Source organism: Myiozetetes cayanensis, unplaced genomic scaffold, assembly GCF_022539395.1.
Source record: "Myiozetetes cayanensis isolate MyiCay16 unplaced genomic scaffold, myiCay2020 scf12, whole genome shotgun sequence".
NCBI lineage: Eukaryota > Metazoa > Chordata > Aves > Passeriformes > Tyrannidae > Myiozetetes > Myiozetetes cayanensis.
Window position 1 is genome coordinate 11,594,232 of NW_026086826.1, and position 16,927 is coordinate 11,611,158.

At 45.4% G+C, this 16,927-nt stretch overlaps 1 protein-coding gene across 13 annotated transcripts in view; it reads right to left on the bottom strand.

Annotated features, from left to right (window-relative positions):
* Positions 1-16,927, bottom strand: part of DOCK7 (dedicator of cytokinesis 7) — a 99,365-nt gene that overhangs the window by 5,573 nt on the left and 76,865 nt on the right. For 8 of the 13 annotated variants that reach the window (XM_050307553.1, XM_050307549.1, XM_050307547.1 and 5 more), the window contains 14 exons: positions 16,096-16,192; positions 15,134-15,268; positions 14,311-14,463; positions 13,647-13,805; positions 13,274-13,374; positions 12,119-12,311; positions 11,676-11,819; positions 10,597-10,728; positions 10,019-10,033; positions 4,602-4,727; positions 3,303-3,392; positions 2,163-2,399; positions 1,210-1,353; positions 266-372 (listed from right to left, as the gene is read on the bottom strand). In XM_050307553.1, coding sequence (XP_050163510.1) covers positions 266-372; positions 1,210-1,353; positions 2,163-2,399; positions 3,303-3,392; positions 4,602-4,727; positions 10,019-10,033; positions 10,597-10,728; positions 11,676-11,819; positions 12,119-12,311; positions 13,274-13,374; positions 13,647-13,805; positions 14,311-14,463; positions 15,134-15,268; positions 16,096-16,192 — 1,833 coding nt within the window. Of the gene's footprint in view, positions 1-265; positions 373-1,209; positions 1,354-2,162; positions 2,400-3,302; positions 3,393-4,601; positions 4,737-5,639; positions 8,510-10,018; positions 10,034-10,596; positions 10,729-11,675; positions 11,820-12,118; positions 12,312-13,273; positions 13,375-13,646; positions 13,806-14,310; positions 14,464-15,133; positions 15,269-16,095; positions 16,193-16,927 lie in introns of those variants that run through there. The other 5 variants (XM_050307554.1, XM_050307548.1, XM_050307544.1 and 2 more) reach the window with 2 other exon arrangements.

A 16,927-nucleotide genomic window follows, 5' to 3' on the forward strand; every position in this document is an offset into this window, starting at 1 on the left:
GAGATGGATAGAATCAGGGAAGATTAATAAGTAGCAGGCAGGGATGTTCATCAGGAATTCTTCTGCTTGCAAAAGTGTAATTTAAATAAAGGGTATGAAAGGAACTGTATCAGCAGTGCCATTTATTCTGCATTGCCACTGGATCTATTTGCTTGGAACATTTTTATTTCAATTGTTTGGGGTTTTTTTTACATTTCTGAGTGCTTGTAAAAAATGCTGTACTCAGTCTGCAGTTTGCAGGTGGTTTGAGAAGCACATTCCATACCTTTTTGTGAAGTCTTTGAAACAGAGCCGGAGTTTGTTGTGATGTCTGAAGAGCTTTGGATCGTTGGGTATTTCAGACAAGAAAACTTGTGCAACTTCTAATGGTCCCTGTAGGAGCAGAAGAGAAAAGGTGAGTTTCTCAGAACTGTCCGTTGTATCCAATCACAGGGGAAAGATCATGCACGTAGAAACATCCATAAAACAGAGCATTTCCTTACAGAAAGGCATCTTGAAGAACTGCAGCTGGTAAATCTGGCGTAAACCACCAAACATCACAACTGAATCTCTTTTAGGCCTTTCTTTGTTCTAAATAAAACTCTGCTTTTGGAAAACAGTGTGAGAAACTGCACATGTTCTCCAGTTGTTTTCCTTTATAAGGACTCCTGACAAAGTTTGCTCAACTCACAGCTAAGGCAAAGTTTAAACAATGCAGATGGAGCCCCAGAAGTGTTTGCCAGCACTGCAAACTCAATCCAGAACTCAGAATTCCACGTGGTTTTTTCCCAGTTTGTGCATTGTGCTTTACTCACATTCCCTCAGTTTTTCCTCACTTTTTCTCTGTTCACTCATTAGTTTTGCTTTCCATTTTGTTCAAAACCCACAACCGGACACAAAACTGCTTTCACCGACCAGAGCCTGGCTATCCAAAGGGAAAGCAATAAAATAGGGAAGGAGGAGAAGCAGGCAAAAAGAACTGTGAGTGCAAGGATGGGGCCTGCAACTGAGGGAAAGATGTCTCTTCCCAGCCACCTTCAACATTTTCAGGACTCCTACTCAAGTGGCAAAATCACTGAGACCAGCTGTTCTAGACCTACCAGTGACCTAAAACACATCCCATAGAGTAAGTGGGGAAAAAATTCCAAGATAATTCAGAAATAAGGCACGAGCATGGCACAGAGTAGTATGTACTATCCCAGAGTGTCCAGCTTGCAGAGTGATCCTCACCTGATTCACTGTGGTACCTACTGATCCCTGAAGCACCATCTGCAGCATCTTTGGGTCTGCAGGGTCTTGGTGGGTGGCAAAAGCCAATTCCTGTGTTTTCTTCTGCATGTCCTCGATGGCAACTTCAATGGGGGTCAAAATGATCTGAGGAAGTGTCCAGAATAGAGGATGTTTGTTATGGCTGAGACTGGCAACCAGGCACAGCCCTTCAGAAACACCCAGGGCACTGTGGGGTGCCACAAGTGCGGGAGGACACTCTGAGCAGCAGGAATGCAGAAACAGATCGTCTCAGTCTTGGTTCAGGAACATCAAGACCAAGTTTGATTTTTAAATGTGTTTCTGGGTACTCAAGAGCTTTCTGAGAATCTTTTAAGTGGCACTTGTGTCTCTCTGGGTGACTGCAGCCAGCAGTTACAGCATTGACAGTCCCTAAGTATCATTCATTGTGCCCCAGTGATCACATCTGATCTTGTCCACCCTTGGAAAATTAACTCAGCTATGGATAAATCTCTCTACAAAGACCAGGGCCCCACTGGCTCAGGGCTGTTGGGGCCATGCAGGTGAGCTGCAACACAGAGCAAAGGGCACGTTGATCAAGCAGAACAGAAGGGAGCATCCTGCATTATCACAGAATCATGGAATGGTTTGGCTGGAAAGAGAATTTAAAGCCTATCTCATTCCACCCCCTGCCACAGACAGGAACACCTTCCACTAGACCAGGCTGGCCCAAGCCCCGTCCAACCTGGCCTACAAAGCTCACTGCATGAACCAGCTGCTGTGGGCTGGGGTGGCAGGGCAGATACAGCACTAAATCAGTCTGGGCTTAGTTTAGGTTGAACAGGAGCCGGGATAAGCTCCTTCTTAAGCTCGAGATGCAGGCGTGTCCCGCACCGCACAGCCCGCTGCAGCACTTCCCTTCAAACACCAGAATTCCCCAAGGGCACCAGCCTCACCTCCTCCTTGTGGATGACGTTGATCCTGGTTTTGATGTAGGGGAAGGCGTGGGACGTGGTGAGGATGGTCTTGCGCTTGAACTGCTCGTGCAGGTCGCCGTGGGCGCGGCCGTCCAGCGTGAAGGGGGTGCAGTACATGAAGCGCCGCAGGTTGTAGTTCTTGTCGAAGTACGTGATCCTGTCCTTCATCTCGTACGTGTCGAAGTAGGGCTCCACGTAGGTGATCTGGATGTAGGCCTGAGGGAGGAGCACGGCTCAGGGCGGGCACACAGCGCAGCTGCACTCTGTGTTTAGCACTGCAGTACCCCAGCTGGATCTCTGTCCTCCCAAAGCCACCACGGGGAAAAACAGGACTAGTTTTTGCCTTTACTCAGGAAAATCACACTCACACTGACATGACCAGGGGTGCTGGGAGCTGCCCAGCAGTTTGTGGACTGGATAAAGCAAAGTTCAATGCCCTTCTCCTCTTACGCCCTTCATATCATAGAATCTTAGATTGGTTTGGGTAGGGAGGGACCTTAAAGCTCACCTTGTTCCATGTGCCTGCCATGGGCAGTGACACCTTCCACTAGACCAGGTTGCTCCAACTTGGCCTTGAACACTGCCAGGGATGGGGCAGCCACAGCTTTTCTAGACAACCTGTGCCAGGGTCTCACCACCCTCACTGGGAAGAATTTCTTCTTGATCTCTAATCTAAACCTTTCCTTGCAGGTAGCACCCTGTCCTGAGCCACAGTCCTATTTCCCAGGCATGCTCCTGTTCTTTCAGCTACACTTAAAGGACATGACACAAGGATGACAAAATGCTGCAGCTGCACAAAAGCCAGAGGCCACTGAATGGCAAAGTCCCTCCTTCCCTGCACTCAGCAGAGAGCAGAGAAAAGCAAACACAGCCCAGGCCTCTGCTGGCCTTTCATCTCCTCCCTTCCCACCAACCACTGTTAGGGTAGGAAAGGGAATGGCTAATTCTGCATCCCTCTGTTGGAATTATTTTCCCAAACTTTTATCCCAAGCAGTCACAAAACACTCAATAGATGGATTTTGTGGCCTACTTGGTGAAATTGAGGGCGGGATTTGTCCCATTTCATTTGCACACATTCAGGACCTGTTCAACTTCTAAACCTGCACTTTGTGTTCTTACCTTGTTAGGATCAAGTTTACATTTGTCCACAGGGTTTGAGTCTTTAATCACTTCCAGCACATCTTCCCCAAACCGTTCTCCATAAAATCCCTATGACCAAGAGCAAATGAATTGAAATCAAACATCAAATGCAGCCCTGAGCAATGAGGGTTGGAGGGACAAAGGCACAAGCAGGGGAGGGGAAGCTCCACATGCCTCCGACAGAAGCTGTGCCGGCGCTGAATGTGATCTGCTGAAACTGGGAGAATTCCATCAGTCACATTCCAGGGGCCACGGGAAAAAACAAGCCCTGGAAGGCAGAAGAACTCGGGAGCCTTCCAATGGTGCCTGGTTCTGAACAGGGCATTTGGGTTTGTTGTGTGTCTGTGAGCTCAGCTGGACACGGGTCAGTTCGGGGAATCCCGGAGCGTGGCATAGCTGGGCCGGGTGAAAGGCCAGGCTCTGAACTCAGCTTTGTGAGCTTAAACCTCACCAACGCTGCTGCCTTCAGCACAACGTGACAGAGCTCAACTGCTGGGAGCAGCAACACGACAGGGGACCTGTTCCAGCAAATAAACCAGGCCAGCTCTGCCCTCTGGGTCCAGAGGAATGAGGACAAGGAACGTGGCACAGCTTGGAGCCAGGCTGCTCAACGCCCTTCCTCTCCCACTGGGGACGGCCTCATACATGCACACAGGAGGGAACAGTCATGGGAACAGGCTCTGCCCCATGTCAGTGTCTGGACACAGGTTAGCTGGCACAAAACCACGCCAGACCAACCATGAGATGATCCCTGGGGGGTAGCTGGAGCTGCACCCAAGAAGAATAATCAGAGTAGCCTTTGTGTGCCCACAGCTGAAACGAACATCCTGTGATGTCCCACCTCAGGGGCTTGGAAATTCAGACACCTTTGGGGACTCAATCTCCACAAGCAGAGAAGTATGATGTGAAGGCCAACAAAATGACAAAAAAATGCTATATATTCTGAAAGTCAGATCCTAAAAGAGGCATCTCAGCCTCTTGCCAAGCCTATTTCATCCCATTCATACTGAGTTGCTGAAGAGAGATGCAAACATATGACAATATGATGCACTACAAACTCTGGGAGGATCACATCAGGTCTGCAGCTCTTGCTGCAGGAATTCCTGTGGAATTCTTCTCCCTCCACTCCTCCTGCAGAGGTGGCACCAGCAAGAGGACAGGGGACACCAGACCCACCTCTGGGTCACTGCAAAGGGCCATGCAAACTGCTTTGCCAAGGGACTGTTCCTATTAAATAGCTGATGGAAACCAGTTAAACTGCCAGTTAAATCATCTCACCTCGAGCCGATGGGAAATCTCAGCCAACTTGGTTATTGCGGGTTCCTTGTAAACAAACTCTTGCTCATCCAGGTCTCCAAACTTAGTTCCATAAAAACCAACTCGGAAGTAGGTGCCAAACATCCTCTTTCCATCCTAGACATGAAGAAACAAGAAGTTATTTCAGGGTGGAGACACACATACCCTCAAGTATGGCTGCAGGCAGGCTCCTGACTTTATGCAAAATAAAAAAGAAATTAAAAAAACAAGGGAAAAAATTAGAAAGAAAGAAGGGAAAGAAAAAACACCTGAAACTCAGCATGGATGCATTTAGCAGCAAACACTGCAATGAAATTATAAACTAACATGGAATTACATGGATCAGTTATGACCATTAGCCCAACCCTGCAATGACTTCTCCCAGCCCAGGAGGAGCCTGGAGGTGTCCCCATGGAATCACGGCTCTTAAAGCTCATCCAGTTCCACCCTCCTGCCATGGGCAGGGACACCTTCCACTCTCCCAGGCTGCTCCAAGCCTTGTCCAACTTGGCCTTGGACACTTCAAGGGATGGGGCAGCCACAGCTTCTCTGGGCAACCTGTGCCAGGGCCTCACCACCCTCACAGGAAATAATTTCTTCCCAGTATCCCATCTAAACCTGATCTCTTTCCGTTTAAGAAGTCTCAGATGTCTCTGAGGAGCAGCCAAAGGCAAGTCCCTTCATTGGGGTGATTATTCCAGGCTCTCCAAACCCTGTGCAGACACTCTGAGCAGGTAAGCACAGGGAAGCCCAGCTGGTGCCATCCTGCAGGGAGGACACTGCACACAGACCCCCTGGAACATACCCAGCACCAATTACCCCCATTGTCCACTCTCCAGTAATTGCAGGATTGGGCCGAAGTCAATGTCCAGTTCACTCACACACACACACAAGTGCTTTTTAACCAGCATTTCAACTGGGAGGTGTTACACTCTCCTCTAGTAACTACTGTCTAGGAGAGAGGGCCAAAGTCACTCCTGGTGAAAGCAGATGCAATCCTGTGTCATGTACCTGCTTCCATGTGAGCCAGTGGTGAATTTGGCCCCGAAACGCAACAAAAGTAGAGAAACAAGAAAGATTTTTGCTGGAAAGGTAACGAAGAAAATCTGGTTAAGAGAGAGAGAAGAAAAATGCTTTAAAATTAAACACACCTTTGCTTTTGTTAAAAAAACCCAGTGCATGCACAAACCAGGGATGCCTTTCAGCAAGAAACTCTTAAATGTTCACCTTTACTCTCATGAGAAAGTGTGATGCAGTTTAGAATGCTCAGTGTTCCTGATCTGGGAGAGATTTGGGCTTCAAACAGCCCTTACAGGTGTCCTGGCTGCTGGGTACTGTTTGATTTGAGTGTTTTGCTATGGCAAAACTGATCTCTTGTGATGATGGTGAACATGATCTATGGAAGGCAAAGAGGATAGATAAGCCAAACTAAAACAAAAAAACCCTCAGGTAAACTCCAGACTGGAAAAAGCACTGTCATGGCAAGCCACTGACTTCTCCTGGGCTGGAGGAAACTCTGGAACACCATGCTGGAGGTGCCTGAGGTCCCAAAACTTACACTTCAGAGCTGGGCATCAGAGAGCTCTGCCCTCCTGAAGACACCTGGGATGAGTAGCAGCCCTCATCCCAAAAAAACACCACCTAGCTCTGCCCAGGCTCCCTGGATCCCTGCTCTAGCCCATCCCTCCTGCAGAGAGGAGTTCTCATCCAGCCCCACCTGCCAATGCAGACTGCAGGGTTTCATCACAGCCCAGGATCCCAGGAGCACCTCCCAGTGTGTGAGCTCCTGCTGCAAAGCTGTTGCTGTTTTATTGGAAGTGGCAGCTGGCAACACTGGGTTGCTATTTCCCTGGACTCTCTCTTTGTCCAGTGTCCATCCCTCTGGATCCATGAGCAGCCTACTGAACCCTTTTTACTCATCACTGCCTTTTTAAAGCCACAGTTTTGGATATTTTTATCCACACTTAAATTCCTCAATGCCCAGAATTTCCAGCTTTCTGGGCTATTTTCTTCCATCTCAATGTTCCAGGCAGAAGGCTGTGATTCCAGGGCTCCTTTGTCAAAGCAATTCCCATGGTAGTACCTGCTGGAAGGTGTCCCTGTGCATGGCAGGGGGCTGAAACTAGAGGGTTTTAAAGGTTCTTTCCAACCCAAACCATTCCATGATTCCATGTCTGCCTGAGGGGAACTGCCATATGGAACAGCTCCCCAACCTTACGCAAGGCTTGGACATGCTCCTCATGGAAGTTGGGGGATCCTCCCCCAAACCACGGGCACAGGGTGATGGAGGACACATTGCTCTTCTAATTCATGAGCTTTCTCCTACTTGGCAAGTGCTTTTCAGGGCATGAAGCATTTGCAGAACCTGGTCCCTACAAGTATCTGCCATGTGGACACCTCCCCAGGCAGCTCCTTGTTCCAGGCAGCGTAAAAATAACGAGGGAGGAAGAAAATGCTGCCTGTTGATCAGCATAAACTAATAAGGAGTTCTGGTGGCACTTATTAAATGCATAAAATAATAGTAAAAGGGCACTGGGGAGTTTCAGGAGTGGCAGGAGAAGGGGGGAAGGCTGGTGAGATTGCATGTCCCCATATGAAGGCAGCTCCCAGCTCATGTATTCACGTCATTGCCATGAAGAGCAGCTGCACTGGCTTTTCCTGGTAAATCCAGTTGCTCAACTCAGTTATGAGGATCCCAGGGTGAAGAACCAGCAGTGAAGAGCATTGTTAGCCTCTGATGTGACTCATGTTGGGAATCTGTGCCTGCAAACAAGTCCTCTGGGGAACAAACATATACAGACCACTCCGTACCTCCCATGGACACTCAGAAGCTGCCAGTTCCCTGAGATCAGGAGAGCTCAGTTCCATCCTGGCACTGGGAATAGGGGATGCTCTGCACTGGGATCTTTGATATTTATCCAACACCCAAGTCTTTCCAACCACAGCAGTGAAAATGAAACAAATAACTTAATACTCCCTGGCCTTGCTTCTGACAAGAGCTAAAAATGCAGATATGAGGGAGGAATTATTAAAAGCATTGTATCTCCTATTATTTTATCAAAAATAATAGGACTTTGGGAGGAGAAGAGAATGAAGGTGAACACTGAATAGCCATCACACAACTGGCAGAGCAGATAACAGCCACCATGACTTATGAAGGTTCATGATTTGTTATTATGCATGGTAAATACCTTTCCAAATTGCTGGGAATAAAGTTTTAGGGTTATCTCTTGCACAAACACAAAAAGCTTTGCCAACAAGATTTTAAAAAACATCAGACTCAAGAATGGTCATCTGCTTCCTTCGCTGAGACCAAAACAGCAGCAGCTGCCTGAAGAGTGTAGGAATAAAAGTTACTCCTTCAAAATGCAGAATCCAACCATCTTTACCAAACTCAGCAGTTATTTCCTTCCTCAATTTTAAGTCAAGGTCCTCTGCAGTGTTGCCAACTACTACAAGTCTTCCAATATTGATTTTTTTGGAAATTATCAGCTCCTGTTGTTCACTAGCAACCTCCCCCTGCACGCCTTAAAAAGCACTTCTAAATTCTCATGAAAAGACTTTTCTTAACTTTTCTAAGTGAAGAGTATTAATTGAAAATTATAAATATAAATAATGAAAATAATTAATTCAACATTTACTCAGTGAACAAACACACAAACCCCACCACTTGGTCTGTTTAAGGAGAGTCAGAAGTGCTTTGGTGACAGGTTTGGGATACTTGAATTCTTGTAATTGGCAATACTGCTGTCCTTGTGACACGAGGGGGTCCTGCTGTTGGCAGAGCTCTTTGGTAAAATGAAATTGGGGTTTCCACAGTGTAAAACAAAAAACAAAAAGGGAGGTGGGGGGAGGGAAGAGAAAGGGGAAAAAAATTCCACAAGTAGGAACTTACCACAACAGACAATAGTAAGAGTGGGGAGGAGGGTCAGCAACCAGGGCGATAGAGGAGAAAACAGAAAGTATTTAATTAGGGAAATTCCAAAAAACAAACAAGCAGCAAATTGGCAGCAAATAAATTTTAAATTAAAAAAAAAAAAATAAAAGGGCGAGCATCAATTAAAATATTTAAAATGAGGAAAAAGGGCAAAACATGCAACAAACCTGAAAGCTACAAAGCACAAAGGTCAGAAAAAGTGTGGCAATGAAGGAGCACAATGACAGAGGAGAACTGAAACCATGGGTGTCTTTTACCATGCAGTAAAACATGACCAAGTGATGTTAGAATCATAACCAATGGCAGGAGTTTCTCCAGGGGTCGATTTAGGGGCAGACTAATAAAATAGATGCTCACAGGCCTCCACTTTTATTGGTTATTGAACATATTTCCATCATTTATACACCTAGAACAGGTACTCTGGGCTGCTGTGCTGTCTCATCTGCTGGGACCTTTCATGGGAATAAGGAAATGATTTACAGGGCCAGCCCTTAAGTGTCAGGGTTTATTTTTATTTTTAATTTCATTTTTTTTTCTAGGCTGGAATTAAAGCTGACATGCAGACATCAGCAGCCCAAATTATTTATGTCCTGCATCAAAGACCTTTGGTCTCAGCCCAGTTCACTCTGTGTGGGCCTTAATGCTCTCCTGTGGTGCAAACCTGGAGGAAGGTGGCCTAAAATGAGTTGCCTGATTCACAGAAAAGCAGAGCTAAACTGGAAAGATAAAGCCTAAGCACATAACATCAAATTCACAGAATATTTTAAATGCCTTCTCAGACTTCTCCATGCTCATGTACCCACTAGGTCACTGGGGCTGGAGTCAAACTGGCTCTGCAGATAAAACCAACTGCTTTGTCTATTTTTACCAAAAAGTGTGGTTCTCGTGGTGTATTGTCACCAAAATGTGAGCAAACAGCCCCTACAAAAATGAAGGCAGCAAAACTGACCCCAGTTAACACAACTGAGCTAGTTTGCTGCCAGATAAACCACCACATAACAAACTGACTGCTCTTAGGTGAACAGAACGAAGCAGTTTCTCCTCAGAGAAAAGATCTGCACCTGCGGGAAACCAGGTTTGTGTCTTGGTACCTCTGAGCATTATTGCTTAAATCGACCCCTGTGGGTGGGGTGAAAACATGGTATGGAGGGATGATATTCTGTGTCAATGCTGATGGAAAGAAATATAAACAAATTATAAAAACAAACTAGTGATGATACAGTGGCTCATTCACCAAAGAACCTCATTAGTGGAATACGTCAGCATCCATGCACTACCTACAGCTGCTTATGAAGAATTTCCTACTACAACCACAGTTTATTGGTATTTCTTTGGTTAATGAATTGTTTTAACAGCAGACAGCAACAGAAATACCCACAACTAGCACATGTGGGCAAGCGTTGGCGTGAGTCATCTGGAGAATCTATTAGTGTTCTTTACTAACTAAAATGGAGTTACCTACCTCCCAGCCAGTACTCTGTGTAATGAAAAGTAAAAAGGGCATGTCACAGAAACCAAAAAAAAGAGTTTCAAAGGCCAAAACATGACCATCAAAGTAAGCACCATAAACCTGCAATGGTTCCAATACTTTTAAGTCATGCATCCAAAGGACACCCAGTCCCTCACCAAATGCCCCTAAGTTGGTGGGTTTTGCACCATCCCAGTTTAGAAAGGTTCCTTCAATATTTATCCACCATATGAACAGACAAATAAAACCCCCAGCATTTCTCAGTGTTACCTACCAGGCTAAAGGCAAAACATGCAAAACATAGTTTAAAATAACTCTGAAAGGATAAACTGACAGATGACTGGAATTTTTAACTCTGGTATAGTTCTGAAGTTACAAAACTTGATTTGTGATGTTCTCTCATGTTCAATGTCCAGAGAGAAAAAATCCTGTCAGTGATCCTCGTATTTACTGTGGATCACCACTGTGACAATTCTTTTGGAATATGATTACAATGGTTTTTCATTTTACTCGCACTGAGCATTTGGGGTTTCTTTACAATTCACCCTGCAACTAAAAATTCAAACCATTACCTGGTGAACAATCTTGCTGAAAGCTTCCTGCAGTTTACCATGAATAGTAGATAACTTCTTGGCATCTCTGTTGGCTTCATGAATAGGAATAAGGACTTTGTAAACCTCATTAACTGCTTCATACATGCCAGCCTACAAAAATAAGGTCCATCAGATGGCTCCATCAATTCAACAGCCAGAATAATTCATACTATCAGCATTTAAATGATAAAACTGCAAAATGAAAAGGTGGCTTAGACATCACTGTGGTGTAATCAGCATCTTTTCTTAAAATATACCCACACATGAATGGAATAAAATCCTCAGCTACCCTTGAAATCAACAGCCTACTGCATTACACACTGCTACTAGTAAATAGGATTATTAACATAACCAATCCTGGGATATTTTGGATGGATACAGGCAACAAGAACATAGCAAGCTAAATCAGATCCTAACCAAATCTACGGGAATTAACTCTGGAAGCTTAAGTGCACACTATAATTCATTTTGTTCAGAGTATCTTCAACCTGTGTGACTTCTGCGTCCACTTGTGCTGCTCTGTTAGATGGGTTTTGGGAAGTTTCCTTAGGATCTCTCTCAGGGAGGAAATCCAGCCCATAGCAGACAATGCATTGAGTGGCTTAGTCAGACCACAGCAGGAATTCCAGGTCTTTGCCCTGGAGTTATTGATGCTTGTACTTAAATGCACTGAATGACACTCCATATTGTGCAGTGGGAAATAATTCACTCATTTTCCTTGGTTTCTGATGGATTATATCCTACCATTCACACTGCTCACACAAGGCTCTCATCCCACTCTCATGAAGAGAGGGAAAATCACTATGGCCTTTCTTCCCATTGTGAATTCCCAAATGTGCAGAGAGAAGGGAAAGACACTGGGAAAACATCGAGGTCTCAGATCCCATCCTTTGCACAGAGGGCAAAGCAGGTTGTCTTAAACAACTAAAACTCCTACTGTTCCATGCAAATTAAGCATTTAAAACAGAATTAAATACTAAGAGAGAAAACATTTCCCTTTATAGTGCCCAGCAGTGTGAGCTTGCTGTAGAAGCGAGGTAAAGAAATTAGTCTTCTACCATGGAGAAAGATGCTGCAGCCTGTTCCAGCAATCCCACCAGACCAGCTTCTGTAAAATACTTCCCAGAACAGATTCCTTCTTCATCTGGTGATACAACATCATCGGAAACTGCTGACTCTTCCAAGACATTGGAAGATATGTTCTGAGGAGATATAATAGATAAAATACTTTTACTCAATTTAAACGACTTTCAATACTTTGAAAACCAGCTGATTTTTAGTCAAATCCTAGAATTTTTATAGAGGTAGCTTTCCATTTTTATAGAGAATATACATAAAATACAGCTTTCTATTTTTATAGAGCAGCACATTATTCATGCAACAAAACTGAGTAAGTGCAGTTCGTGTAGGTTGGCACAGGAACACCTGGCACATGGAGATACTTTGTACCTCAGCAGCAGGTGACAGACCCCAGAAATCCATTACAGAGAGTAATTCCCACCTGAAATGTAACACAGCCTACAGGGAGGTATTTTCTGTCTTCCAGCATGCTGAGATACTCAGCCACCAGGGCTGCAGAGTGGACCAGGCACTGGGCGGACTCGGCGTGGTTGCTCCTCTCGGAATGTTTCCCAGCCATGTTCTGCAGCCACGTCAGGCGCAGGTCAGGAGAGTTCTGGTAGCCCTTTGCAATCCTGATGGAAAAGAAAACCTCTGTGATTTCATTTACTTCCCTTTGAGCCAGCATGGTACCTCAGCACATTTTTTTCCATGCAGGATTTAAGTTACGTCTGTGTAAATACCAACCACCCTCAGTGCTTGGCTCTCTAGAAATACATGAGGTAAGAACCTGTGTAGATGGAAAGTTACCCTAAGCTGTAGATTTCTGAGCCAGTCAGTGGTGGGGGAGCAACTGCAGCCTGGGTGATGCTGAAGCTCTTGACCAAAGCCCCTGTTTCACCTGGAGATTGGCATTAAGCTAAAGGTGTGGCACAGTCAGAGCAGACCTGCCTGGCTGCTTACGACAAAACCTCTGCTGACTTCTGAGAAGACTTCAGGACCATTTGTGCAGACAACATCATGGAATTTGGTGGCTGGGGTCTTAATATGGTTCTGGAACATCTTTTGCATATGGAAACTATCATATGTACCACCAAAAAGTCTCCTGTGCAAGCAGGTCCTGGAAGATCCTCAAGTTTTCCCTGATGCAAGCAGAGAGAGTTGTCTTTACTCAGGTGGAGGATAAGATTGTCAGGGATTGCTGGGGAATGGAAACTATTTTTATCCAAGATAAGCTACTTAAATACCAACCAAAACCTATCAACACCACATTCAATCACAACAGACAGGTCTGTGAGCACTGAGACTCAAAACTGCTCCAAAAGCAACTCCTGTAAGAGCTCAGATGTCCAACACCTGAGCCTAAACCCAAACAACAAATAGCTGTGTTGTTTTCAGATATAATATGAATCGTGGCAATCAGTTTAAAACAGGACTAAGTTTAAAGTAAAATAATTGGTAATAAAATAAAAGTAATCAAAGCTCACAGCAACACCAACACCTCACACAGTGAATACAGAAATGCAGTAGGTACTAAGGCTTGTTTGAACAGCACATGGAGCACTGACATCTACTGTCCCTACAGTGCAAACTCTACCTGTACATCAGATCAATCAGCATTTCTGGATCTTCCTGGTGCTCCTTCATTTTAACTGTGTCCGAGAGGATCATATGGAGGTTGAACACTAGATCCTGGACCTGTAAAAAATACACTGTTTTATTAACTGGGAATGGGAACTGAGCTACACACTGTTCTGTGAGGACCACAGTTACTCTGAATCTTTGTGGTTTTGTATTTTGTCAGAATTAATCAAAAGACCTGGGTTTTATGTATTTATATGATTAAAAACACCAACAAAACCCAAACCCTTCTTCAGGGAATGCTTGCAAATTCCAGTTCTAGATGGAGGCTTAAGCGCAGCCTGTTAATAAACTACATGTTAACACCTCTTGTGGTATATGCCTTTTACCTGGTCAGGAAATGTTGTCTCCCTAAGTTCCAGATCTTCTTCAGCATATGTCAAAATAGTCTTCAGGGAACGTCGCAAAAATTCTTCATTGAAGTTCTGGGATGTCCCCACCAGGGATGAGAGAGACATGGTCACCTGCATTTTCACTCGGGCGAAATTCTGCAACAGAGATATTGTTATTATTCCAGCAAACTGGAGATACTGCAGCATCAGTGCTCTGGTCATGGTGCTCTCCTCCTGACAGAAGCCTGACACAGAAAACTCCAGTTTTGCAGAAAGGGCTGTTTCAGAGCAGTGATTAAAATAAACCCCTGCTGCTGCCTAACTTCCTAATCCGGTGACAGTATTATTTAGCTCCAGATAAAGGGTCTCCTGCAAAAGATTTAGTTTTCTCTCCTGCATGCTGTCCTGTCACACACCCTGAAGAGGATGACGTTCAACTCCCTCTCACGTTGCAGCCTTGATTCCAGGCAGTTGGTTTCCCTTTGGTGTATCCCGAAAGCTGGAGTCTTGTTACCTTGCTGCTATCAGTCCCCTCACAGTCCCTGGACCCAGAACCAGGGTGTTCCCCCAGTTCTGCTACTCCCTCTGGGGGTCTGTAACCAAAGCCAGCAGCCCCCAGTCCCCTTATGAGCGATAACCCAGGGAAGTGCAGGATACTCACGTTCCCAATCTCGAAGTTCTGCCTCATCAGGAGGTACAGGGAGGCACTCGCGTGGGACCGGATGGTGCTGATGCTGCTGCTGCAGTGCCTCAGGAGCCTCAGGCACAGGTCTGCACACTGCTCTGTCTCCTCTTCAAACAGCAGCTCAGGGAACTGGGACACAGCACAACAGGAAATCAAAGCTTTGACAGACAGGAACAAGCACTCAGACACAAAGGCCAGGGCGATCCTCAGTGAGAACACACTGGAATTAGAGCAGGCCCAATGTCCTCTATTTTGAGGGGAATGATGATAACTTGAATCATTTCACCTTACAATATGGCAAAGCAGACTGGCAGCACTGGAAGGCAACCCACTTTACCTCCTCCCACAACTTGCTCCCACCTCTACACCCTCAGATTGATTTACATCACTTCCAAAACCTCAAGTCTAAAATTTTTCAGCTTTTACCAGCACACCCACAAAAACTGGGACCTTGTTTTTATAGGCCCAGTAAAACAAATCCATTCTGAGATTTGTACAGCTTAAATCCCACCTGTGCCTTATGATTCCAACTGACCAGGTGCCTCTGCCCACTCACCCAGCAGGAACCCAAACCCCACTTGGGGTGTGTGATCCAGACCTTTGTGTGTGGCCATCAAACCAAAATGCACAAATTTTGATCATGAAAACCAATTTATTAAACCCCAGACCACGCTTCCTGAAAACCAATGCTGCAAAATATAATAACTGCGTGGTGAAGTGACCCCAACACAAAGGAAGGAACAGTCCCATCGTCCCTCAATGCTGTCAGGATACATTACAGCATCCACAGGGAATTCACCTTTGAGACCAAAGCTCTCTGTGTGGCAAAGCAGTGCTGGAGGTAAAGTGCACTTTGGTTGCAGGCCATGCTGTGCAGAAGCACTTTCAGCACCCCACCGAGGATACTCTCTTTGGACTCCGTCACAGAAACAGTCTGAAAAAGGAAACCAAGATTTGCATGAGCAAAAATGAACTTCCTGTGTGTGTTTGTGTGTGTGTGAGAGAGAAAACAGCTCTGACAAAAAGCCCTTTGGCACGGAGAAATCACCCATTTAGCCACATTCTGAACCAAGCCCCAGGTAATGAACACCTGACCCATGGATAAAGCTGATGGAATGATGACTCTTTCTACCTGATGAGGCTCTGACCTTTGGGAACTTTATTCCACTAGAGGGAGAGCCCATAGCTGGATTATTCAGGCACAGAGTGCAATCCTTGGGATTCCTGCGTCTCTCTGCAGATTTGGAGAGGTGGATTTGGAAAGTGTGCTCCTGCCTTGCTCCCAGTCCCATGCCCAGGTTTCATTTGTACAGAAAGGGGACAAAGCTGCCACGTGTCCTCACCCACCTGAGCACACAGACCAGGGGGCCTGGAAGCTTTTCTGCACTGTGCAAAGGGAGTACAGATACAGAAGGCTGACCTGGAACCTCATGACTTGAGGACTTCAGGCAGATTTAGGGCAGAATAGAGCAGGACTTGGAAAATTTCATAGTTCATTACTGAGTTATTTAGTAACTATTTCCTACGCCATAAAGGGGAACAACTTTCAAATAGATTGATGGAAGGTATTGCAATGTAAAACCAGAGTGTTACAGGCTGGGATTAGGAGAGGCATTACCCCTTTCCTGCTGCAGCAGAACAGCTGAACAGTTCTGACAGCTCTCAGACAGTGAAGAGCAGCAAGAAGGTTTTGTTTAACAAACTGTTGCCTGCCCAGGTGATCACACTGCCACTACATCTCTATTTTCTGATCATCCTTACCTGTACAACTATCTCTAATGTATCCAAAATTATCAGATTGGCTTCCGTTGCAAGATTTCCATCAATAAGTGCCTCGTGTTCTATCTCTGCCCTTGATCTAATCAGAGGAAAGAAAGCAATAAAGTTACTTTCTGATCAAGTAGACATTAAATATTTTCGAGTCAAAAATGTTTTCTCATGAGCAGGAAATTCCCAGTTATGATTTTTATATTTATTACTGGACATCACTATGAGGATATTTCAATGCACCCACTGAGAGGACAGGAAGAAAGACTCAGTTTTTTACATATACAGACTGACACAGGCTTTACGTTCATCATGCTTGGAGAGCTCACACTACTTTCTGACTTTGTCACTCTCCCAGGGACACAACAATGGTTAAAACCCAAGTCCAACTCAAGACTGGTTTAGTAGCATTGTTAGGCATGCGACAGCACAATCAGGAACAGAACACGTGGCTTTAAGCTATAGGCCATGGACACAAGGTGGTGCTACACGAGCTAGTAAACTGCACTTACACTGGGTGTAGCACAGAGTGCAGACTGCCAGGGTGCAATCTTATCTGTTCGACCTACATTCTGTCTAATGCCTGAAGAATAACTTCCTCTCCAAGAAAAAGGACACTGTTTTGCTGTTCCACGCCAGGCACTTTCCTGGAAAGCCTTACAAAGTTCATACACCCACTCACACCTGTGGCCCCAGGAATTCAGCAGCAACACCTCATTCCAGTGGCACCAGCTGCACTAGGCAGAGATCCAGGTGAGTATTTAAAGAGCCCAGCTCTGGTATGCCCTGCCACAGGTGCCATCTCTGATAGACTTGTGTCAGGCCA